This window comes from Gopherus evgoodei, chromosome 5, assembly GCF_007399415.2.
Source record: "Gopherus evgoodei ecotype Sinaloan lineage chromosome 5, rGopEvg1_v1.p, whole genome shotgun sequence".
Taxonomy (NCBI): domain Eukaryota; kingdom Metazoa; phylum Chordata; order Testudines; family Testudinidae; genus Gopherus; species Gopherus evgoodei.
Window position 1 is genome coordinate 18,209,387 of NC_044326.1, and position 25,162 is coordinate 18,234,548.

The 25,162-nt window shown below is 43.9% G+C and overlaps 1 protein-coding gene across 7 annotated transcripts in view; it reads left to right on the top strand.

Moving 5' to 3' along the window:
- Positions 1–18,436: 18,436 nt before the first annotated feature.
- The window catches only part of FGFR3 (fibroblast growth factor receptor 3), a 75,716-nt gene continuing 68,990 nt past the window's right edge, over positions 18,437–25,162 (top strand). For all 7 annotated transcript variants that reach the window (XM_030564186.1, XM_030564187.1, XM_030564189.1 and 4 more), the window contains exons 1-2: positions 18,437–18,537; positions 19,622–19,879. In XM_030564186.1, the coding sequence (XP_030420046.1) occupies positions 19,699–19,879 (181 nt within the window). In that variant the 5' untranslated portion in view covers positions 18,437–18,537; positions 19,622–19,698. The remainder of the gene's footprint in view (positions 18,538–19,621; positions 19,880–25,162) is intronic.

Here is a 25,162-nt window from a genome sequence, read left to right on the forward strand (position 1 = left end):
CTAAGTTGCGGCAGAGATCTAAAATCATTGTTAAGGCGAAAAGATGATAAATGAGAACTGAAAATTAACTTAACAGTTGGAGATGGACCATGGTCCAGCATCACCCATCCAGCATTTTAAAGTTTCTGCCTGAATACATGGACACTTAGATGAGATAGAGGTCCCGTTTATAATGTAGACTCAGGGCTTGTCTACATCAGAAAGTTGCAGCGCTGGTGAGGGAGTTACAGCGCTGCAACTTTGAAGGTGTACACATCTGCAGGGCACCACCAGCGCTGCAACTCCCTGTTTGCAGCGCTGGCCGTACTCCCGTTTTGTCTCGGGTGTAGAGGATCCAGCGCTGGTGATCCAGCGCTGGTAATCCAATGTAGACACTTACCAGCGCTTTTCTTGACCTCCGTGGAAGGAGGAAGCCTCTGGTAATCAAGCTGGTCTCCTTTCCCGGTTTGCTCTCTCGTTCCCGGAACCCCGAGCAAGCAGGTCTCCTTCCCTGCGGTTTGCTGGGTGGCTCCGGGAACGCGAGAGCAAACCGCGGCGAAGCTGGTCTCCTTTCCCGGTTTGCTCTCTCGTTCCCGGAACCCCGAGCAAGCAGGTCTCCTTCCCTGCGGTTTGCAGGGTGGTTCGGGGAACGCGAGAGCAAACCGCGGCGAAGCTGGTCTCCTTTCCCGGTTTGCTCTCGCGTTCCCGGAACCCCCCTTGAAGCCGCCCAACAGCGCTGCAGTGTGGCCACATCTAACACCACTTGCAGCGCTGGTTGCTGTAAGTGTGGCCACTCTGCAGCGCTGGCCCTATACAGCTGTACTAATACAGCTGTAACAACCAGCGCTGCAAAATTTTAGATGTAGACATGGCCTTAGACTCGACAGAGCCTTGTTCTTAGGATTTTGGCCTCCTGGGGAACTGAAATTATAATACAGAACACGGAAAACACACTCAAAATAACACTGGAGCCACCTACCTACTCTGAAAATCTCAGCCAGGTTTTCTTGGCTTTCTTAACCAGATCCCAGATTCCCTTATTCAAAGGTGATCTTGAGACACTTCAATATTACCACCTTACACTTTTACACCCTCTGTTGCTAGTGCGGTTAAATAAAAGATGCATAAAACAGAGTAGATAACACCTCCTGGAATCAAATTATTTTTTCCAGCTTATGTGACATTTTATGGCCTGGATTTTTAGTTGGTAGCCAGTGCCTCTTGTCTAGTATCAGACAGTTCCAAAAGAGTGTGTGGGTCACATTCTGAATATATAGTACATACAGAGAGAGCCTGGGACATTTTTGAGACAGGTAGGGAGACAGCTATGGAATAAAAGAACTAGTATCAATACAAATGACTACTGTACACAATAATAATACTTTATAATATTTTTCATCTCCAATGATGCATACAGCATCTTTGCCATATTAACAGTGAAAGTTCCAAGCCTTTTTGGGTTTTTTTCCCAATATGATTCTGTTCTGGCTTTTGAATATATTTCTCCATAAAAATTTCACTGACTCAGTTCAATTTGGTTCATGGATCTTTTAAAGTTTTCCAACATCATCAAACATAAAATAAACATTCATGATGTGAAAGGCTGCTTGATTTTTCAGGTTTTCCCTGTCCATTCACAGGAAGAAGCATGTATTTACCATTTCTGTGCGTGCCTACTGTGAGGGCTAGGCTGCAAACAGAATGACACTCACTCTCAATAAGTATCAACAATTTCTCAAGCTTTACTGGTTGTCTGTCAGAAGCTGAACACCTCATTGGACAGAATATCTCACACAGATGTTGCAAACAAACTAGGCAGCAATTTCTCAAGAAAAAGAAAATCCTTCTTTTGTAGATAGATGTGCAGTATGGTAATGCTATGATATTCTGAACTGATTTACATGCTTCTAGCTCCACATTGATTTGAGAGCTGGTCGACATGCCAGGGAGCAGGAAGAAAACAAGGAAAAGAAAAGACAGTAATGAGCAAAGAATTTGAAAGATAAATTATTATTGTTGCCCTTTTTGGCCAAGCAGTGGCCAAAATTTGGGGCCTTGCAGTGTGGTCTCCATTTGGATGAGAAATTGGTGACATGGAGCCAGGATATGTTCTTAGTGTAATGTGTTTATTTACACCGTGGGCACACGTCCTATTTCCCTCCACAGTGGTAGGAACAAAACAACACACGACACAGCTCTCTTTGTACAGAAGCCTCAGACCAGCTACTGCTGACGTCTCTAAAGAGCAAGGTCTCTTGCTTCTTTCTCTCCAGAGACCCATACAGACTCACAGCAAAAGGCAGAATCCTCTCTGCTAACTGCTGACACAATAATTTTGTCCCAACCTTCAGCCTCTGGGTTTGAAATGCAGGAAATCCTGTTAGCTCCACATTCCCCTCTCAGTTGACTGGTCTTGCCAGGTGGATCCAGACATCGGCACTGTCCTTTGTCTGCAGCTGTCTTTCCTATGCAATGGAACTTCACACACCCACTTTAATGAAGCCTTTAATGAAGTTCTTCTTCACACAGCGCACAGTCAACTTGTGGAACTCCTTACCTGAGGAGGTTGTGAAGGCTGGGACTATAACATTGTTTAAAAGGGAACTGGATAAATTCATGGTGGCTAAGTCCATAAATGGCTATTAGCCAGGAAGGGTAAAGAATGGTGTTCCTAGCCTCTGTTCATCAGAGGATGGAGATGGATGGCAGGAGAGAGATCACTTGACCATTGCCTGTTAGCTTCACTCCCTCTGGAGCATCTGGCATTGGCCACTGTCGGTAGACAGATACTGGGCTAGATGGACCTTTGGTCTGACCCGGTACAGCCGTTCTTATGTTCTTATGTTCTTTGCTTCGGAGACCCCTAAAAGCGGGTCATTAACACCTCTTTCATAATATTATTATTTGTATATGTAGAATCTAGAGTATCCAGCTGAGCTCATGGCCCCATTGTACTAGGTCTTGTACAAACATGTAGCAAGAACCATTTGTTGCCTAGAAGAATTTACAGTCTAAAAACAGGTTTCAGAGTTGTAGCCATGTTAGTCTGTATCATTAAAAAGAACAAGAAGACCTTGTGGCACCTTAGAGACATCCAGTGAAGTGGGTTTTAGCCCACGAAAGCTTATGCCTAAATAAATTTGTTAATCTAAAAACAGACAAAGAATCAGAGAGATACAAAGAGGGAAAGTGAATTGTACAGGTTTGCAGTCAGTGGCAGATCAGGGAACAGAACTTAGGTCTAATTCACAGACCAGTGATCCACCCAAGTGAAAGTTACATCTGTCCATGGCCAGCATTTAAGGCACCTTTAAGATTTCCAAGGTGACTAGTACTGGTTGGGGCTGACATTTTCAAAAGGTCTTACCAGATTTACCCAGTGTATTGGCCTGAAATTAAAAGAAAAAAAGGAGGTGGAAAGGAATGTTAGCTCATCTAGCAAATGCAAGATTTATTCCCAACGATATATATTTCCCAATGCTTTTGCCAGGTCCATTGTAAATGACTTAACAATGGGGCTTCCTTCCCCCAGAGTCTAATAGAGCTCACCCTTGGCACAGTTCAAGAAATGGCTTCTGTGTAGAGTCTCTCCCTCCAGAGGCCCGCACAGACTCACAGCAAGCTGCAGACTCTCTGCTAACTGCCTGAAAAATAATTTTATACTAGTCTTCAGCTTTTGGAAATGCCAACAACCCTGTTAGCTCCACACTTTCCTGTGGGCTGTGTGGTCTTAACCAGGTCCCTCTGTCCTTTACTGTCATACTTGGAGACAAAGCAAACTCTTATCTGTGAAGAGCAGCAGCCCCAAAGCTTTGGATCCTGAGAGCTGGATCATGTAACATTTCTCATTCTGAAAGGATAATCAACAAGAGGGAATCCCTTTCCTTGGGAATACTCCCAGTCTTAGAGTATGTCTACAATGCAATTAAAAACCCCAGGCTGGCCCATGCCAGCTGACTCAGGCTTGTGGGGCTTGGGTCAAGGGGCGGTTTAATTGCAGTGTAGACATTCAGGCTCGGGCTGGAACCTGGGCCCTAGGACCCTGCAAAGTAGGAGGATCCTAGAGCTCAGGCTGCAGCCTGAATCTGAATATCTACACTGCAATTAAACACCCATTAGCCTGTGCCCTGGGAGCCCAAGTCAGAGTCAGCTGGGTGTCTAACTGCAGTGTAGACATACCTGTAGAGTCCAGCTGTTATGAGAAGTTTTCTAGGCATTTTGCCTGTTTTAAGAACAAAAAATGTCCATTTTTCAAAAAGGTTGTGGTTCGGAACACATCAGAGCTACATGGACAACTGCCCTTTCCAACCGTCATCTTTCATTTCACAGCCACTTGCAAGTCTGTTTACTCATTGCATACTGTGCTATAACTTGAGCAATAAATTGCATTCATAGGAAAGATGTTAGAGTATCTAAATATGTCTTGGAATGTATGGAAATACCTGTCAAAACACGACTCTCATATCATTGTTAATTCTACTAACATTCTAACATTTCCCTTGTTGATTAACTGGCTCTGTGTAATGCCTTACCTGCCTCCGATCCAATTTCTTATGTAACTACTGCTTTCAGCACCACAAATATTTTTTCTCTTAATGATGAATGAAATGATTTATGCCACAATTACTATGTAGAGGCCTTTCAGTGCTGCACCAAGCCAAACCTCCAGGACCACAGATTGCTTTTTTTGTTTCATTTGATCTGGACATACAATATGCTTCATCGACAGAATTACATAGAAGCCACTTCTGCAAATGTTCAGGAGCATCGAAGAATTAATATACCCTGGTATGACAGTCCTGTATTCGGTGTCATGATGAGAGCAGAGGACTGAGAGCCAGTTAACCTCTCTGTGCCTCAGACTAAGCACGTGTAAAGTGGGGATAATACCTATCTGACAGAATTGTCATGTAACATTCTTCATTTCTGTTTGTGAAGTACTTGATAACTGCAAAATTGCTAGAAACAAACATGGGATCTGTAAAGCCCTCACTTTTTGTTTCATAATACAGAGCCAAAAAAAAATCCCTTCATGATAATTTGATTTAAAAAATGGCTTGTGTATTTAATATACTAATGTGTCTAGGATTCATGGTAGAATCCACATGCCTATTTTCACAGTAGTATATTCCAAGCAGGGTTTATACTGTGCTTCTAGTCAAAATTAAACTGCCACAAGAATTGCCAAGGAGAGACACATACAAATCAGCCACTAGATGAGGCTGGGACAGAATCAGACACTGTACTGTATCAACTCTGTCTTGTGGGAATACACTATCAGTATTAAAGTGGCATTAAGAATGACTGATTTGTCCCAGCGTTCAAGTCCTATCATAAAGTAAGACAAAGTGCCACTGAGGAGAAAAGCTCTGCTGGAAGCAGTAGAAATAACATCCTCATCTTGAGTAAAATTCTTCAGTCATTAATAAAGATCTCAAATAGTTATTAATTACTGTTTTAATTAAATGGCCAGTGTAAGAACTTTAATAATAACTAATATGCTTCCCCCTCCCAATCAACCCACACTGTGGAGGGAAGCAGTTCCCCTGAAAATCCACAGTAAGGTGATTCCAAGGGAGAAACGGGTTAAGCAGAGTGTTCCCCTTGTAATTTACATAGCGAACTTCCCTTTCTTAGCAAAATATCTGAATATCCAAGGAGCTTGTGGATACAGTAAACAGGGTGAAAGGTTGGAGCAGAAGCCAATGAGCAGTTGCACTAAGCAGCATGACCACAGAAGAGCTGCCGGTAAGTTAAGGCTGCACAAACTGCTACTGTATGTGCTGTGACTGCCACACACAGTCACCAAATAGGTGTCAGTCAGCACTAATGGCAGCACAGCCACTGCCCCTTCGATGCTGCCCGGGTAGCATTGGGAGATGGGAGCCTGGATCTCCATGACTCCCCAGTCTGCCACTGATGATCTGGATAATCCTGCCACTACCAGTTCTCCGCCAGTTCTGTGGATTGGGGCAGAAAATGCTTAGACTCCACCCACTTTTATACTAGCAAGGAGCATATGTGGGATACTGAGGATGACTTACTGATGAAGATTTCAAACTGTGTAGACAGAGTCTGTGCATGGCCTCAAACCTCATTCAAGCGAGGTCCACCTCTCCAATACATCAGAAGGCTGCTTGAATCAATGCCTGAACTGGTCCACAAAGCCACTACCTTCTCCTCATTTAAATCCCCACTGAAGACCCACTTCTTCTGCGTCACCTACATACAGGAAGTGAGGTGGATGAGTGGTCTGCTTGCTTTCTCCCCCCTTACTGTGCAAAAAAGGGGTCCAATTCTGGGAAGGACGGTGACGGTGGATCTGGAGCTAGAGATCGTTGGGGAGGAAAAGAGTTTGAGAGGAAAAGGGGGGGCTCAATTGCTGAGTTTATCTTAGAGCAACAAACAGCCAACTAATAAATTGTGGACCTATAAGCTACCTGATCAATTTGCTTGCATGTTGCATCCTTTTCCCTCTCCTTTGGCTAGCTTTTCAGACTGCATGCTCTTTGGGGCAGAGACTGCACCTCCCCCTGTATTTGAAAAAATGCCTAGGGCATTTCAGGCTCTACCTCTGCTTTCATGGTATAATTCCCCACTCTGAACCTTAGCGTTCAAAATATGGGGTGCCAGCATGAATTCCTCTAAGCTCAATTACCAGCTTAGAACCTGTAGTGCTGCCACCAACCAGGAATTCCAGTGCCTGGTACACTCTGGTCCCCCCAAAAACCTTGCCCGGGGACCCCCAAGACCCAGACACTCTGGATCTTAACACAAGGAAAGTAAACCCTTTCCCTCACCATTGCCTCTCCCAGGCTTCCCCTCCCTGGGTTACCCTGAAAGATCACTGTGATTCAAACTCCTTGAATCTTAAAACAGAGAGGAAAATGCACCTTCCCCCCTCCTTCTCTCTTCCCCTCCCAGATTCTCCCTGAGAGAGACAGTAATCCTAACACAGAGAGAAATTAGCCTCTCTCTCCCCCTTCCCTCCTTTCTCCCCACCCTCTCTCCCCCTTCCCTCCTTTCTCCCCACCAATTCACCAATTTCTTGGTGAATCCAGACTCAGTCCCCTGGGGTCTCACACCAGAATAAAAAAAAATCAGGTTCTTAATCAAGAAACTTTTAATTAAAGAGAGAAAAACAGTAAAAATTATCTTTGTAAATTTAAAATGGAATAGGTTCAGGGTCTTTCAGCTACAGACACTGGGAATACCCTCCCAGCCTAAGTATTCAAGTACAAATTAAAATCCTTTCAGCAAAATATAAATTTGAACTCCTTCCAGCCAAATACACATTTGAACTCCTTCCAACCAAATACACATTTGCAAATAAAGAAAACAAACATAAGCCTAACTCGCTTTATCTACCTAGTACTCACTATTCTGAACTTATAAGAGCCTGTATCAGAGAGATTGGAGAGAAACAGGACCGGCGCTAGGGGTTTGAGCGCCCTAGGCAGACGGCAATTTCGCCGCCCTGTGCACTGGTCCTGCAGTGGTGCCTGCGGAGGGTCTGGTGCTCCGTGGCTCCGGTGGAGCTGCCGCAGTTGTGCCTGTAGGAGGTCCACCGGAGCCACGGAGCACCGGACCCTCCGCAGGCACCACTGCGGCCCCCTCTGGCAAAACGGCGCCCACCATTTATTCTGGTGCCCTAAGCGATTGCCTAGGCTGCCTAAATGGTAGCACTGGCCGTGGAAAGAAACCTGGTTGCACGTCTGGTCCCTCTGATCCCCCAGAGTGAACAACAACCAAAAACTAACAGCACACACAAAAACTTCCCTCCCCTCAAGATTTGAAAGTATCCTGTCCCCTGATTGGTCCTCTGGTCAGGTGACAGCCAGGCTCACTGGACTTGTTAACCCTTTACAGGCAAAAGAGACATGAAGTAGTCCTGTTCTATTAACCCTTACTTATCTGTTTATGATATCTGCATTCATAATTAATGATAATTAGATGCAGCTTTGTAGTCTTGCATCTGGGACTGCACTTCCATGCTCATGAGCAGGGCAACAGCAATCTCCTCTGAATTGTGGTTTAGATCTCCTTTACATCAGGCAACAGTGCAAATCTGGAGTCACTCCTGACTTCAGTGGAATTACCTAAGTGTGGCCACTGGGCTCCCAGCAAATGGACAACATTGACCTTGGTTTAGGAAAGTTCAGCAGATCCTACTACAATGCTGCATTGCTGATAGGTGTACATAAATAGTCTGCCGTTTCAAAAAAATATCCCTTGCCCCCAAGAAGTAATACTGTCTCTATGGCTATCCAAGGGAAATGTGGTGATCAAGGCTCATTTGAAATGAATATACACTGTGCGTGGTGTATATTTGAAAGGTCTTTCTGACAGAAGTTGTATCTTTACCTTCTTATTCCCCAAGCCTAGAACAAGGAGATAATTTTTTTCTAAGTGCTTGTTTCACTCCCAGGCCTCTGATAGCAGAAGCTGGTAGGATCTGTGCTGGAGGTGGAAAGTATCCTCCAGTCACACTCTCTAAGGGTCCAGAGCAGCCAATGGCAGTGGAGGAGGTGACATGGCCAGCATCCACAGGAGATATGTTGAAGTAGGATTACCTCAGAATCCAGTTCCAAATCTTTGTTTTTCAAACCCTCCAGAGGTTTTTTCCAGCCTTGTGTCTCTCTTCTTCTCCTCCCCATTTCCTCCAATCATCCAGCACTCCCCTTCTCTCTGCCCTTTCATACTGTCTCACTGCTGCAAGAGCCACCTCCCATGCAGCTGCTGCAGAAGAGCCTTTCTGTGTCTCTCCAGCTCACTAATCCCTTATCCTTCTACAAAGCTCATCTCAAAACTAGGGCTGTCAAACAACTAAAAAAATTAATCATGATTAATTGTGCTGTTAAACAATAATAGAATACCATTTATTTAAATATATTGGGGCCTTTTCTACATTTTCAAATATATTAATTTCAGTTACAAGACAGAATGCAAAATGTACAGTGCTCATTTTATATTTATTTTTATTACAAATATTTGCACAGTAAAAAACAAAATAAATAGTATTTTTCAATTCACCTAAGACAAGTACTGTAATGCAATCTTTTTGTCATGAAAGTTGAACTTAGAAATATAGAATTATGTACAAAAAAAGCTGCATTCAAAAATAAAGGAATGTAAAACTTTAGCGCCTACAAGTCCACTCAGTCCTACTTCTTGTTCAGCCAATTGTTCAGAAAAACAAGTTTGTTTACATTTACAGGAGATAATGCTGCTCGCTTCTTGTTTACGTCAGCTGAAAGTGAGAACAGGCATTCACATGGCACTGTTGTAGCCAAAGTCGCAAGATTTTTAAGTGCCAGATGTGCTAAAGATTCATATGCCCCTTCATGCTTCAACCACCATTCCAGAGGACATGCATCCATGCTGATGATGGGTTCTGCTCAATAGTGACCAGAAGCAGTGCAGACCGATGCATGCTCATTTTCATCATTGGCATCAGATGCCACCAGCAGAAGGTTTATTTTCTTTTTTGGTGGTTTAGGTTCTATACTTTCTGCATCTGAGTACTGCTCTTTAAGACTTCTGAAAGCATGCTCTACACCTCGTCCCTCTCAAATTTTGGAAGGCACTTCAGATACTTAAACCTTGGGTTGAGTGCAGTAGCTAACTTTAGAAAGCTCACATTGGTACCTTCTTTGTGTTTTGTGAAATCTGTAGTGAACGCATTCTGAAAATGAACATGTGCTGTGTCGTCATCCGAGACAGCTATAACATGAAATATATGGCAGAATGCAGGTAAAACAGAGCAGAAGACATACAATTCTCCCACAAGGAGTTCAGTCACAAATTTAATTAATGTGTTATTTTTTTTAACGAGCATCATCAGCATGGAAGCATGTCTTCTGGAATGGAGGTCAAAGCATGAAGAGGCATATGAATGTTTAGCATATCTGGTAAATACCTTGCCATGCAAATGCCTGTTCTCACTTTCAGGTAAAAAAGAAGTGGGCAGCATTGTCTCCCGTAAACAAAATTGTATGTCTTAGTTATTGACCGAACAAGAAGTAGGACTGAGTGGATTTGTAGACTCTAAGGCCATGTCTACATCTAAAATTTTGCAGCGCTGGTAGTTACAGCTGTATTAGTACAGCTGTATAGGGCCAGCGCTGCAGAGTGGCCACACTTACAGCAACCAGCGCTGCAAGTGGTGTTAGATGTGGCCACACTGCAGCGCTGTTGGGCGGCTTCAAGGGGGGGTTCCGGGAACGAGAGAGCAAACCGGGAAAGGAGACCAGCTTCGCCGCGGTTTGCTCTCGCGTTCCCCGAACCCCCCTGCAAACCGCAGGGAAGGAGACCAGCTTGCTCGGGGTTCGGGGAACGAGAGAGCAAACCGGGAAAGGAGACCCGCTTCGCCGCGGTTTGCTCTTGCGTTCCCGAACCCCCTGCAAACCGCAGGGAAGGAGACCTGCTTGCTCGGGGAACTGGAGAGCAAACCGCGGCGAAGCTGGTCTCCTTTCCCGGTTTGCCTCTCGCGTTCCCGGAGCCACCCAGCAAACCGCAGGGAAGGAGACCTGCTTGCTCGGGGCTCCGGGAACGAGAGAGCAAACCGGGAAAGGAGACCCGCTTCGCCGCGGTTTGCTCTCGCGTTCCCGGAGCCACCCTGCAAACCGCAGGGAAGGAGACCTGCTTGCTCGGGGTTCCGGGAACGAGGAGAGCAAACCGCGGCGAAGCTGGTCTCCTTTCCCGGTTTGCTCTCTAGTTCCCGGAGCCCCGAAGCAGGTCTCCTTCCCTGCGGTTTGCAGGGTGGCTCCGGGAACGCGAGAGCAAACCGCGGCAAAGCTGGTCTCCTTTCCCGGTTTGCTCTCTCGTTCCCCGAACCGCCGAGCAAGCGGTTCTCCTTACCTGCTTGCTCGGGGTTCCGGGAACGAGAGAGCAAACCGGGAAAGGAGATCAGCTTGATTACCAGAGGCTTCCTCCTTCCAGCGAGGTCAAGAAAAGCGCTGGTAAGTGTTTACATTGGATTACCAGCGCTGGATCACCAGCGCTGGATCCTCTACACCCGAGACAAAACGGGAGTACGGCCAGCGCTGCAAACAGGGAGTTGCAGCGCTGGTGATGCCCTGCAGATGTGTACACCTTCAAAGTTGCAGCGCTGTAACTCCCTCACCAGCGCTGCAACTTTCTGATGTAGACAAGCCCTAAGTTTTACATTGTTTTGTTTTTGAGTGCAGTTATATAACAAAAAAATTGACATTTGTTAAGCTGCATTCTTGCAGTAAAGAGATTGCACTACAATACTTGTATGAGGTGAACTCAAAAATATTATGTCTTTTGTTTATCATTTTTACAGTGCAAATATTTGTAATCAAAATAATAATATAGAGTGAGCACTGAACTCTTTGCATTCTGTGTTGTAACTGAAATCAATATATTTGAAAATGTAGAAAAACATCCAAAGTATTTTATAAATTTGAGTTGGTATTCTATTGCTTAACAGTGTGATTAAAATTGTGATTAATCATGATTAATTTTTTTGAGTTAATCACTTAAGTTAACTGCGATTAATGGAGAGCCCTACTCAAAACTCCCTTATTTAGGCTTCTGACTTTCCCTCTGTTCATCTGCCCTTATTTATTACACAGTTTGGGCTGTGTGAAATAACTTTTATAAGACAAAGTTGCATTCTCACAACCTTTCAAAGTTCCATGCTTTTCATTTGCAAGCACAGAGGAAATCTTAGCACAGTGGTTTAGCCTTATGTGATGTTTACCCTGACAATCATTTGGGCTCTTACTCTTAGCAACAATAAGTATCTGCTTGGAATCTCAGTCTTTCAAACTGATGAGTTCAATAAAAAATGGTTTAGCCATTTTCACATCCATTATTGATACAAATGGATGCTGACATGATCTGTGGCAAACTTACTCCAGTATGCATTTCTATTATGCTAATTCTCTCCAACACTTCAATTCTAAAAGTTAGGAAACCCTTGACCTCTTCTCAAAAGGCTGATGAAGATCTGATTTTTGAACCAGTATTTTAGCACAGGCTGATATTTAGCTAATGACTTTTTATCACCCTGGAGAAATAACTTGTTACTGTATTATATAGGTATGGTATTCAGTGCATCCAAGCCTTCCAGTTATGACAAGATTTATTTTGGCCAAATTCATTGTATATACATAACCGGATGTGATACTGAGGTTTATGCAGCTGTGCCTCTGTGTAATCCTGAAGCACCTGCTTCAATGCATTAAAATTTTAATTAATAGTTAACCTGTTTCAATGTTTTGCTCATCCTCCATATTGATTCACACTTGTTTTCTGTATAATAAGGAGACTAAAAATGAAAATGTGATGATCCACTGAATAGGCTATTATATGACAGATATTATATGATAGGATACTAACCACTGTGCTACCTGGACACATTTTACAAGGCTTAAGTTAGGTCCATAAACATTCCAGGTAAGAAGAACAAATCACCATACTCCTCTGCTGTCCACAGCTTTTCATCTGAGTATCCAACTAAGAACCCAGGAATTAATCTGCAGAGAGTAATTCTAGACCTGTGGGCCCATCACTGAGAAAGCCCTGCCTCTGCCCGCCATAAGGATCATCCTGGGGGCATCAGGTTCAAAGGACAGGTCTTGCAGTGATTCCGAAATAGTGAAGCAGTCCCTAAGATAACATGGGCCTAGCACTTTCTTTATGCCAACTGGTAATTTGAATTTCACTCAACTGGCAAGCAGCACAGAGAGCTCCTCAGCCCAACTCCCCCCTCTCAGAAGATAGGCAGCTGCATGTCAAGCTAGCTAGTGTTTCCAGATGACTTTCAATGACAGTCACAGATGCAGCCTGTTGCAATAGTCCAACCAATAAGTTATAAAGATGTGGATGAAAATTGCATCTAACAAGATAAGGGGCAATGTCTTTGCAAAATAAAAAATTTTTCTTCTGAGAACTAAAGCAACTTGGGAGTCAAGGAGCCATGTTGTATCTAGTAAGAACTTCAAACTATTTGATGACAATTCGGCAGATGCTCTCAACTGAGAGAACAGTTATAGAGTTCACCAAGTCCTCAAAGCCCTTCCAACTGCCAATCAGTATCACCTCCACCTAGCCTGAGTTGAACTGCAGTCAGATGTCTTTCCAAATAGATCCCAATTTTCACCAGACATTGGGTAGCCAGGAGATGACAAGGAGATGCACAGCAGAGTGACACTGGTGTAGTTATGACACTGCTGCAATCCCTATCATCTCACAATCTTATCTAGCAACTTCACATAGATGTTGAACAGAAGAGGTGACAGGATTGAGGATTGCTGAGAGCAGTCAGGAATGGGAAGAAATTACTCACCACCACCCTCTGGGAAAGGAATGAGCAGAACCACTTGAAGGCTATTCTATCCATTGTAACAAGTGTCAGCAAACACTTTGTGACTGACTGCGTTAATGGCTGCTCAAAAATTGCGAAGCGTGTTCTATCAGTAAGGACAGCCAGCATCCATCCCTTGCCTTCTGAACCCTGCTCAAATGGGATATAAAGAGCTTTAGGACATTAGATGTTTGGGAAGCTAGCCAGTCAGCATCTGCTAAATGATTTTTCTTGATAAGGGGTAGTTGGAGAATGAGAGGTAGTTGGTCAAGATGCTCATGCTTAGAGCTGATTTCTTTAGTGGCTGCCTGACTATAACTTGTTTCAGAGCTGTCAACAGATTGCCCGCAAGAGGAGGCATTGACAGTTTCTTCCAGGACAGGGTCCAGGCATATTAATATGGTGTTAGAACAAAACATTAATAGGATCTGATGCTGAGAACATTGCAACATACTTATGTCACATATTCTCAAGAACAATTGCAGTCCTTGCTCTAGATAGAGCATCTTAAAGGGACTTGATTTTCATCACAGACAACTGTGGATATTAAAGGGCATTAAGAATACTAATATAATCCAGTATATATTTCTTTGTTAAATGTAGCAATAAATTAAGATGAAAGGTACACTCAGTATATCTGTCTGGGGATAGGTATGTCTTATGGCATAATGACTTCAAAATAAATTCAGAGAGTGTTGTATAGTGTTTGCATGTGCATATAAATTAACTTTATAGTAAGAATGTGACCAAGATACAATTCAGAATCTTAGTTCTTAGCTGCATACACTTCATCTAGGAAGCTGTTACAGTTGTCACCACAGAACGCAGGGAGGCAGTTTCCAAAAATCTGTGCTTAAGTGGATCTGTGTTCCACCATTTCAACTGAATGTACTGGGGCAAGGGTTGATAAAAGGGATACCGAAAAATATTTTGATCTAGGGAAAACTACAAACTGTGAAGGTCTTTTTATAGGACTATCTCAATACCATTTTGATTTCCTGTTGCAAAGAGCTCCCAAAGCACTTACTTTTCCTCCATATTAAAAACAGTTCAAAACCATTCAAGTGTTGGGTTTATATGATTGCACGTTCAGATCTTTACATATCTCAGCTAGCATAAGAGGCAATTCCCAATTCACTATGTTTGGATCAGATGTTCTATTTTCTAGACACAACTCTTGCCCCAAGACTCTGTTAATAACCCCTTTCAGGGTTTAACTTGATCCAACATGTCAATGATTCAAGGTCACGGTAGCATTTGACTTCATCTGATGTGGCAGCATGATCCAGTGTACTGCACACAGACCTAGGAGCAAGGAATTCTTTGTGCTACCTCTAGCTGCCTCATGTGGATTTAGGAAATTCACTGAACCTCTCTGGCTCAGTGTCCTCGTGTACCCTGGACAATAATAATTACTATGAGGGATAATTAATTGTGTTACTGCTCTCTGTGTAGTACCAAATTCTGTACACTAATGATACGTAAATGAGTCCGAATTTGGCTCAAAGTCGTCAAAAAGACCAGGGCCTGGACATCTTCAAAATGACGATGAGATCACAATGTGTCCCTTTTTGTGCTATGTTAATTTATTATCATTGTAATTATTTTGTTATTTATTGATTTTCTGGCACCAATAACTTAACATGTGTGAGTGACACCATCTAACAAATTTGACACATTAGTAAATGATCTTTGGGCCTGTACAATAACCCTATTTTATTAATGTGTCTGATTCTCATGCTCCCCTCCCCCTGCGTTGTTTTCAGTTAAAATTCATGTTCTCACATGAGAGGGCTGCTGAGATCTGTGGTTTCCTTGCCCCAGACCAGAGGTCTCAAACTCAAATGACCATGACGGCCATATGAGGACTAGTACATTGGCCCGGGGACCGCATTACTGACACATCCCCCGCCGCCGCCCTCGGCCCTGCCCCCACTCCATCCCTTCCATGAGGCCCTGCCCCTGCCCTGCCTCTTCCCACCCCTTCCCTGCCCCCATTCCAACCCCTTCCCCAAAATCCCCACCCCAACTCTACCCCCTCCCTGCCTCCGGGGGTGCAGGAGGGGTGTGAGGTGTGGCAGAGGGTACAGGGTGCAGGAGAGGTGTGGCGGGGGCTCAGGGCAGGGAGTTGGGGTGTGGGGTGCAGATGGGATGAAGGGTGCAGCAAGAGGTACGGGGTGCAGGAGGGGTGTGGCAGGGGTCTCAGGGCAAAGAGTTGGGGCATGGAGTGCAGGAGGAATGAGGGGTGCAGCAGGGGGTACGGGGTGGAGGGGTGCTGCAGGGGTCTCAGGGCAGGGAGTTGGGGTGTGGGGTACAGGAGGGGTGAGGGGTGCGGCACGGGGTCAGGACAGGGGTTCGGGGTGCAGGAGGGGGCACAGGGCAGGGAGTTGCGCTGCGTGTTTGAGACCCCTGCCCTAGACCCATATCAGTTTTTCCTGACACAATACGACAGTATTGAGATATCCATATCTCTGTGACTGATAAAGGTATCATGACAGAATCTGATCTCAGTTACAACAGTGCAATCTCAGAGAGTAATTCTGCTGCAGTCAAGAGTGACTCCAGACTGGCAAAGAAAGCTAAACGTGGATATCATCTTTAATTTGGTTTGCTACAAGGAAATCTCAAAGCAGCCAAGTGCCAAAACATTTGCCTTAAGATTTTTACAATTTTGACAATGGCCTGTATCTATTTGCTCTACGAGGTTAACTATTATGCCCACTTGCTTTATTGGATCCCCCAAGAGCTTTCTCAGCTGATGTGGATAATATCGTCATCTCCGTAGCTCAGGGATTTACTATGTCAAGAGGATTAAGACAAAACTATGACTTATTCCCAGCACGAAACAATTTGAATCACCTCTTAGCTGTAATTGATGCATGACAGTGAGTCAGTTGTGGTATATCTGTAGGTATATTACAGCGCCTGAGATGATTATGGTATATTTGTAAGATTTTAAACCAATTTTAATCTCTCACACATGGTGAAGAGGGTGGTCTGCTGAGGAGCCTGGCTTCATTCTGGGGGAGCTGATTATGCTGTGAAGAATCTGACTTTATTTTAGGAGAGGGTGGAGTACCTGAAAACTATGGTTTTCTGGAGGCTGTGTTTCTGATGCTACAATGTTCAGAAGTAACCTAGCAAAATGCTTGTGTCTCTTTTCAAAACTGTAACCCTTTAAGAGTTAGAAGACTGGACTTCGGGCTGGAAGGAAGTATTCAAAGACTCTATTTTAAAGACACCTCCTATTAAAAAGTTAATAATAATTAATAAATCAGTGTAGCTCAGGGGTTCTCAAACTGGGAGTCGGGACCCCTCAGGGGGTCACGAGGTTATTACATGGGGATCGAGAGCTGTCAGCCCCTACCCCAGACCCCACTTTGCATCCAGCATTAAAATATATTTAACACCATTATAAAAGTGTTTTTAATTTGTAAGCAGGGGTCGCACTCAGAGGCTTGCTATGTGAAAGAGGTCACCAGTACAAAAGTTTGAGAATCACTGGTGTAGCTGATGCCCGCCCACAGTTTAGGAAGTTATGGGACAAGTGATATGATCCACAAATATTTCTCTAGTGAAGATAACAAGAAAAAAAAGTGTGGGATAAGATAGTAGACTGTCCCAGTTAAATAATAATAATTAACCATAAATAATGAAAAATAGCACTTATGTAGCTTTTACTGTCTGAAAGCACCATATAAATACTAAATAATGAACTCTCATAATATCTTTTGTGCATAGTGAGACTGTAACAGCCTTTGAAAGGATGTTTTCTGTCATTTTATAAATATATATAACTAATGAGACAACAGAAGGAATCACTCAGACCCAAATATTTCTCTTCTCGTTCCCAACCCTCCTCCACCCCACTCAGCAGATGACCTCAAAGGCCTTTTCCAGCTTGGATTCCTATAACTCCATGAAGCCATATGATGTAGGCAAAATAGCAAGAATAACAGGAATCAGGGAGGAGAAACTGCCTCTAATCCAGTGGTTCTCAGCCAGGGGTACGTGTACCCTGGGGGTATGCAGAGGTCTTCCAGGAGATACATCAACTCATCTAGATATTTGCCTAGTTTAACAACATGCTACATAAAAAGCATCAGCGGAGTCAGTGCAAACTAAAATTTCATACAAACAATGACTAGTTTATACTACTCTATATACTATACTCTGAATTGTAATTACAATATATTCCAATTGATTTATAATTAAATGGCAAAAATGAGAAAATAAGCAATTTTTCAGTAATAGTGTGTGGTGACACTTTTGTATTGTTATGTCTGATTTTGTAAGCACATAGTATTTAAGTGAGGTGTAACTTCGGGGTACAAAAGATCAATCAGACTCCTGAAAGGGATACAGTAGTTGGGAAAGGGTGAGAGCCACGGCTCTAGCCCATCACCCCTGGCAGTGCAGGACTGTTCCCTGTAGCATATTGTGCAGGGCTATGTCCCTTCCAGTTTCAGGGGCTCCCAGAGATGCAGCACTCTGCTGTCACTGAGAGGGAATTTAACCGTCTAGCTCTCTGCTCCATGTTTCCATGCCAACTTGTCCAGGGGCATTGGGATCTGGGTTCTGGTCCAGCACATGCTCCAGGACTGGAATTGGGGGTCCAGACGCAAACTGGGGCAGAGGAGGAATCTGGAGTCAGAGTCTTGCCCAGTGCTTAATTTATGCCAGGGCTGATCCCTGGCACCTCCGGGCCTGGCAGATCAGAGCCCCCGACACCTCTGGACTTGCTGCCTCAGTTATGAATGAAAAAAGCTGCTTGCTCCCCAGCACCTCCTGCATCACAGCTGAAGCCCTGGTCCTGCCTCGGACCCCTCCGTCGCGCCGCCGCCCGCTGGTAAATCACTCGCCCGGCTCTGACTGCTGCAGCCTCACGTGCCCGGCCGCAGGGAGCCAGGCAGCGCGCGGCAGCACCAGGGCCTGGCTGCGGGCTCGGGGCCGCCGGGCTGGCGCGGAGGGGAGGAGCCGCCCCCTTCCCGGGGTTTGGGGCGTGGGGAGGAGCCGCCCCACCCCCGGACTGGGAGCCAGGCGGGCGGAGGCGGGCTCAGCGCGGCGGCGGCTCCTCTGCGAGCTGCTGGGCGGCTGGTTCAGAAGCGCTGGGGCTGCGGGAGGGAAGAGGCGGCAGCGGCGGCGGCTCCTCGCGCGGGTCCCTCCATGAGCAGGCGGTGCCGAGGCAGGGAGCGCCGGGGGCTGCCGCGGAACTCGGGCAGGTAGGTGACCCGCGAGCAGCCGGGCTCGGGCTGCAGCGAGAGCGCGGGGCACGGTCCCTGCCCGCTGGAGAGGGCAGCCTCAGCCCGGCGCCCTGCGTCGGGGGGCAGCTCCGCTCCCTCTGGGGCTCCCATGGCCGGCTCGTTCTCGCTTTGGGGGGGCCTGCATTGCAGCCGGCAGGGGGTGCTGGCAGGGACCCCTCCAGCCCCTTGCACTACAAGCAGCTGCAGCCCAGCAGCCCTGGGGATCCCCTGGTGAAGACACCGGGGCAGCTTTGCAGAGATGAGGAAGCGCATCGCTGTGCCTGGCCAGGGGGTTGCTCGGTTCTTGCCTTTGACTTGCGGGGTTGTTTTTCAAAGGGAATGAAAAAAACTTTCCCAGGGACCTGCGAACTCGCAGCGCCTCTCCGTCTCCTCGCCGCTCCTGGTTGTGCTTGTTCTGCGGCGAGAGATGCACGCCGAGCCAGCTACTTACAATGTAGCCTCTCCAGAGACCGTCCGGAACGGGAGGGAAGCGGGATGGGGATGGAGGTTTCATTTGCAGAGAATAGCTTGATTGGGTTATATTTACCCTTTTTTTTTAATTGGGCTTCAAAAATGGAAAGCTGGTAAACAGAGAAAGTCAGCAGATTGCAACTTTTGTGCATTGAAATAAAAGTAGAGACGCAGATTGTTTCCTTTAAAAGGAAAGGACAGACTGCAGCGCTGGTACACACACAAAAGTCTAAGGTCGTTTTTACACACCCCTATAAAGCAAATGAGCTGGTGTTTGTAAGTGGATTGCATCTTGGGTACACAACGCAGATGAACGGTGATGGTGTTTTTTCAATAGATTGCTCCTTTAGTACATGGTAAAGCAGATAAGTGAAGTAGCTTTTTATGTGGATTGCAAACTCTTGTATTGTAGACTGAAAAGCTGTTAATCGGATGGTATTTTAATAACAATTCTGCAACTTCTGCGCTTAAACAAGAAGCAGCTGCAGATAGCAGCTCTTTCACATGAAAGAGAAATTCTGTAGCTTTACTTCTGCGGTGCTGCTCCGTGATACTCACAGGTCTGTGCGCGTGTCTTTCACTCTTGTGGCAGAGCATTGGTTGTGGTGGAGCAGCAGTGATCCCCATTGCAGCCGGGACCCCGCGGAAGGGACAGCATGCGGCCGGAGGATGTCTGAAGCTGGCTGGGGCAGTTTTCATGCTACTCTGCTTTCTCCGAGCGTTGCCAGAGGAATGATTGCTGCGTGGGGTGCCTTCTTTTGCTTTTACCTGGTGGTGACTGTCAGCAGCCTCCCAGAAGCCAGGCTGCCCATCTCGGACCTAGAAGACAGGATCACTCGAAAACCAACAGGTAAGGGCAGCTGTATAGGATGCTGGGTGCTGTGAATGTTGGTACAGTTGGGTTTGCTCTTGCAGTCTTTCAGGGGAGGGGGAATGGGGACAAATCTCCAAAGAATCCTTGTTCCTTTGCCAGCTTACTCCACCAGCAGTCATGCGAAATGCACAAGACTGATGTGTCTGACGCACCTTCCACCTCCTTGTGTGATTGCAATCCTGGTGTTCTCCCAGGCAAACTAAATGTAAATGTTAAAGCAGCAGGAGGAACAGTCCTGTTGAGTGCTTCTGAGCTGCACAGCTTTGCAGGTGCATTGTTTTGGCAACACAGTTCGGAAGTGTAGCCCCAGAATTAAGAAAGGTTGTTCGTGATTTGTTTTTCTGACCACATTCATCTGCATGGGCACGCCAACTGAGAACTGGTGGTTTTACTATATTAATTGATATCCTGAGGCTCTTTAAGAGGTAAAAATTAAGATACACCTACAACTGCAGTAAGTGCCACCCAGACCAGGCAACCCCCTGTCTTAAGTGGTGATTTTAATTATTCACAGGGTTTCCAGTAACACTGAATTTAACTTTCAGTTGACAGCCAGTGTTTTTCTCTTTTTTGGGTAGCTGCTAAAGTTCATTGTGACAAAGGTGGGCCATAGATAAAGTGAATATATGTCATCCTCAGTAGAGTGATGGAGGGTTAGACTGTAATTAGTTATAATCTTTATTTATAAAGAGCCATGTACATTAAAATTCTGGTTAGTAAGAAATATAAGCACCTTTTAAACATACATAGAATGACTATCATGTTTTAAATATTAGAGTCCAAGGTCAGGATTTAAACTTCAGTTACAAATACTGTACAAATCCACTCTTCAAACATGCCCTCGTGAGCTATTTGTCTTGTGAAATGCGTCCCATGCACTTTGTAGTGTTTGCTTTGTAGTCGGATTTTTGCTTACAAAGACTAGTAGAATAGTGAGCAAAAATAGTTATTAAAAGTGATCTCCTTTACTGAGCAGGTTTGTTTCGCTTGCTAGCTGGAGTCACCACATGTACAGCTTGGAAAAGCAAAGCTACTTACTTACATGGACACCATACCTCTCATCCTGTATTAATTTAAAATCTCTCTCTATAGTTGTGTGTGTAAGTACACTTCGCAGGGATAAAAGCAGAGTCATCATAGTTCTTTTTTTTTTTTTTAATTTAAGTCGTGAAATAATGTGTGCTGAATTGTGAACATATTGAGAGGGAGAAAGAAAATGTTTATGGGAATCCAGTAACTCTCCTCCTCAAGTGAAACATGAATGTAATCAGTGAGCAAAGTTAACATACAGGACAAAAACTGTTTTAAAAATATACGGAATGTTTAAAATTGGTGTCGCTCTGATATGCCTCAGCTGCTACCTGAGTCTGTTTATTTTTCAAAGGCCTTTAATGGAAGGTAGTCTCTCTCTCTTTCTCTCTTTTTTGAAAGTTCCATGCAGCAAACAGAAAGTTTCCATTGTTCAGGAAAGGATTTGAAGCATGTTGGCCAAAAAAAGTGACAGGGGAATAAATGTGCTTCGTGGAGGCTGGGAGGTGGGGGGCTTTACTTTCATACCCCTTTTGGTTAAAGCTATAAATCACACTGGGGGTTGGTTTTGTTTTCAAGAAAGTACTAATAAAACACCAGGTTCTTAGTGTAACTCATTTGGCTCATTTTTCACAGCCAAAATAATTGATTTATGGGGCAACATCTCAGCTACTTTGTCAAAGCAGCGGAATATGGTGTTTAAGAGGAAATAAGAGCAGCTTGTGCTAGTGAGCTTATCAGGAGTTCACTGAATTTAGTAGTCCAGCTTTTCCCGGGTTTCAGTCTTTTTATTTTATTTTTTGGCCCGTTAGAGCCAAATTCTGTTCTCAGTAACACCAGGGTAAGTCGAGTGCCCCCACTGCCTCCATTGGAGTATGTCTGGATTTACACCCGTCAACTGAGATCACAATTTGGAGCCAATGGCACAGTTTTACCATGGTAATGTTATTCCGTTCTTTAAAGTGCCCAGTCTTGCACTTTAAGTTAATAGGATGGCATTTGAAATATAGCAAATGATGCACAATCAGTATCTTCCGGCATGTTGCTAGAATGTAAGTGGTTAAAGAAAACAGTCCTAAACTGATGTGTCTAAGAGCTAAGTTACACTGTGGAATTTCCAAAGTTGTTGGTGGAAATTCTACATACAAGTTTATTTTTACCATAGTAGCTTTTCAAAGTAATGACACACTTCTGAGTACTTCTAATGTAGAGCATATTTTAAAATATTTCTCTGTTGGTCTCTGGAAAATAGGGGTGTTTTTGACATACATTATGTTGATGTGCAAAATGTAACTGCAGCAGAGCTGATTTTGGGGGAAACAGGTACATGTGCAAAAGCCACTAAAATGAGACACGTACCAGAGGGGTAGCCGTGTTAGTCTGGATCTGTAAAAGCAGCAAAAAGTTCTGTGGCCACCTTGTAGACTAACAGATGTATTGGAGCATGAGCTTTCGTGGGCCAATACCCACTTCGTCGGATGCATGTAAAATGAGGCAGAGTTTTCTGACAGATACAAAATATGGAGTAAGAATTTTTGGTTGGCTTGTAATGATGTTTAATTGGCTGGTCACTCAAGGGTAAGGAACCTATTTTGAACGTACAGGGCACCCTTATTTTGGAAAAAGGATTCCGCGAAAGAAACTGTATAAAGAATATAAACAGTTGGAGCCAAGTAAAAACGCATTTTACTTTTCAATCTTTAAATTGAATGGCAAAAAGCAAATTCTTTCTCCTAGTCAAATGGATCATGGGTATTGGCTCATTCCTGAAGGTTGTTGTTCACTTGCTTTTGCATTTACAGTCTAAAGCCTTATTTTCCATAAAGGGGCTTGGAAGGATTTTTCCCTAGTGATCTAATTCTCCACACGGGGCTGTGAAGGCTGTAACAGCTACTGCTTTGTGCCTATGCTCAGCTACATAAAACACACATTGAAGGGAGGCATTCTGGAGGTATGTGTATGTTTGCTAATATGAATACTAGCTATTAGTGGTGGTGGAGGGGTGCAAGTTTTAACATCTCCACAGGGAGGTGTTCTGCTGTTGGCAGGAAGAAGGCAGATGGCGGGGTTGTTGCTGAATAGAATCCAAACCGAAAACACTAGGGGCCTCATCTAGGCTGAGTTTCTCTTCTCTCCCTTTCTCGGGCTGCTGCAGGAAGAACAATGTCAAATTTTTTTTTTTATGAATGAAAGTAGAGAGGCAAGACAGAATTGAATGTGTGTGTCATTCACTGGCTATGGCAGAGATGATTAGGGAGGTCAGTGAACTCCTTTGCTGCCTTGAGCATGCGGTCACTCTATTCAGCAGCCACAGAATAGACATCAATATAAAAAAAGCCCTTCCAATTTGCATTAGTATTCGGATAAAGATATTACTTCGTACGATTTGTGAATGTCAAGTAATGCTAGCTGCCTTGTTAGGGAGCGGATTGATAGAAATAGCAAAATTTCACTTTAAATACTTCTGCTGGCTGTCCTGCCTCAGTTGTGCCTGAGATATAATTGACACACACACATCTTATTAAAAAGGGAAATTTCTCTACATATTAGATCTCTATTCATCTGAATAGCACTTTGAGCTAGAAAAAGTTTGCATGTGTGTGAGAGATTATTGCATAAAAATAGAGAAAGTGAAAAAGTTGTCGAATCTGTCAGTGGAGCTGAAGTTTTTAGTGTGGTAGAATTGTTGCATTTGATCAAGTCCTTGCCAACAGTTAGTGAAAGTTAACTGTACTGCTCCAAGTAGTCACTTTTCCAAGCCAGAAAAAGAAAGTGCCATTTTCCTTTGAACTTACCATTGATATTTGAATATTAATAGTCCCTGCAACTTCTCCAATTTGAAATACTGATGGCATACTTGTCTTGTTATTGTCTTCAAACAGCTCATACCAAGTTTGTTTTCCTGTATCCTTCCCAGCCTCAGACTAGCTGAGGATACATGGTCTAGGACATAATTATCTAGGCTGATGGTCATTTTGTTTTATTGTGACTGTGTTCCAGAGTCCACCAAGAAATTTAACTGCAATAGTGTGAGTTTTAATGGACATGCATAATTCCTATAGTGATGGTCAGTTTTTACACATTCTCTTAAAGTTATTTTTAAAGGAACTATAAAACAGATGACAGATATGTCACACATAAACTAGTGTCATTGTCTACTTTGTAATCGAGACCTAAAATTCTTTATAATGTGCTGTTTTGAAGAATATATCTAATCATGCTTCTTCAGCTAAATAGATTCATTTACTCCTTTTGCGATAGTAACAATTAAAAAAACTTAAATGTATATGTTAAGACTAGCATATTTCACTGAATCATAAATTAACAGGGCATTGGCAACAGATGATGAGAGTTACTGCTGTTTTGCACCATATCCTTTAAAAAGCAAAGAGTGAGTTGGCAAATCTATTGAGTGCAGAGTGTTAACAGACTTGACGCGGGACTTGTACACGTCAGTGTTTCTGTGTCTGTCTAGATTTAGCAGGAGCCTGGATTAAGCCTGTGGTTTTGTTGTTGTTGTTGTTTTTTTCGGTTTGAGTTGTTTTTTGTTTAAGCCTTCATTAACAAATAGTAAATGAGGATGCTAACAAGCAGGGAAATCTAAAATTTGTGAAGAGAAGTGTCAATCTGCATAGTAGCTGATGCAATTAAAATGAGCCTGCTTGACCATTATAATAACTTCCATGGGTCCATCTCTCAAAATTTCGTGCTGATTCAGGAAAATATCCCTATTCAGCAAGGGTGCCTTAAGCATGTGCTTAACTTTAAGTTCATGCTTAAGTACCATTGAAGTCAGTGGCACTTAAACATGTGTTTAAGTAATTTTCTGAACAGGAAATTTCCAAATCGGTGTTCTTTCTCTTTGGGGTCCAGTCCTGCAGTCCATTCTAGGATGAAACTTCCATTCAAATTAATGGGAGATTAGTCTCCGTACATACTGTAACACTAAGCTCTTCTTTCTCTATCCAATGAATGAATAGAATTTGGGCGTAAAAATGTGATATTAGAAAACACTACATTCTTTTCCCCCATCACAGAACTTTAATGCATGAATCTGCTACTTCAGATACAGAACCTAAAAATAAACGAAAGTGCCCCAGTTCTCTCTGTTTCTAACAGTTATGAAGATTTCACTATTATTAACTCCTTTAAAAATGTAACGAACCTCTCATATGTCTAAAGGTACATACAGCTAACTAGGAAACAGTTTAGAATTGGAGACATTAACTG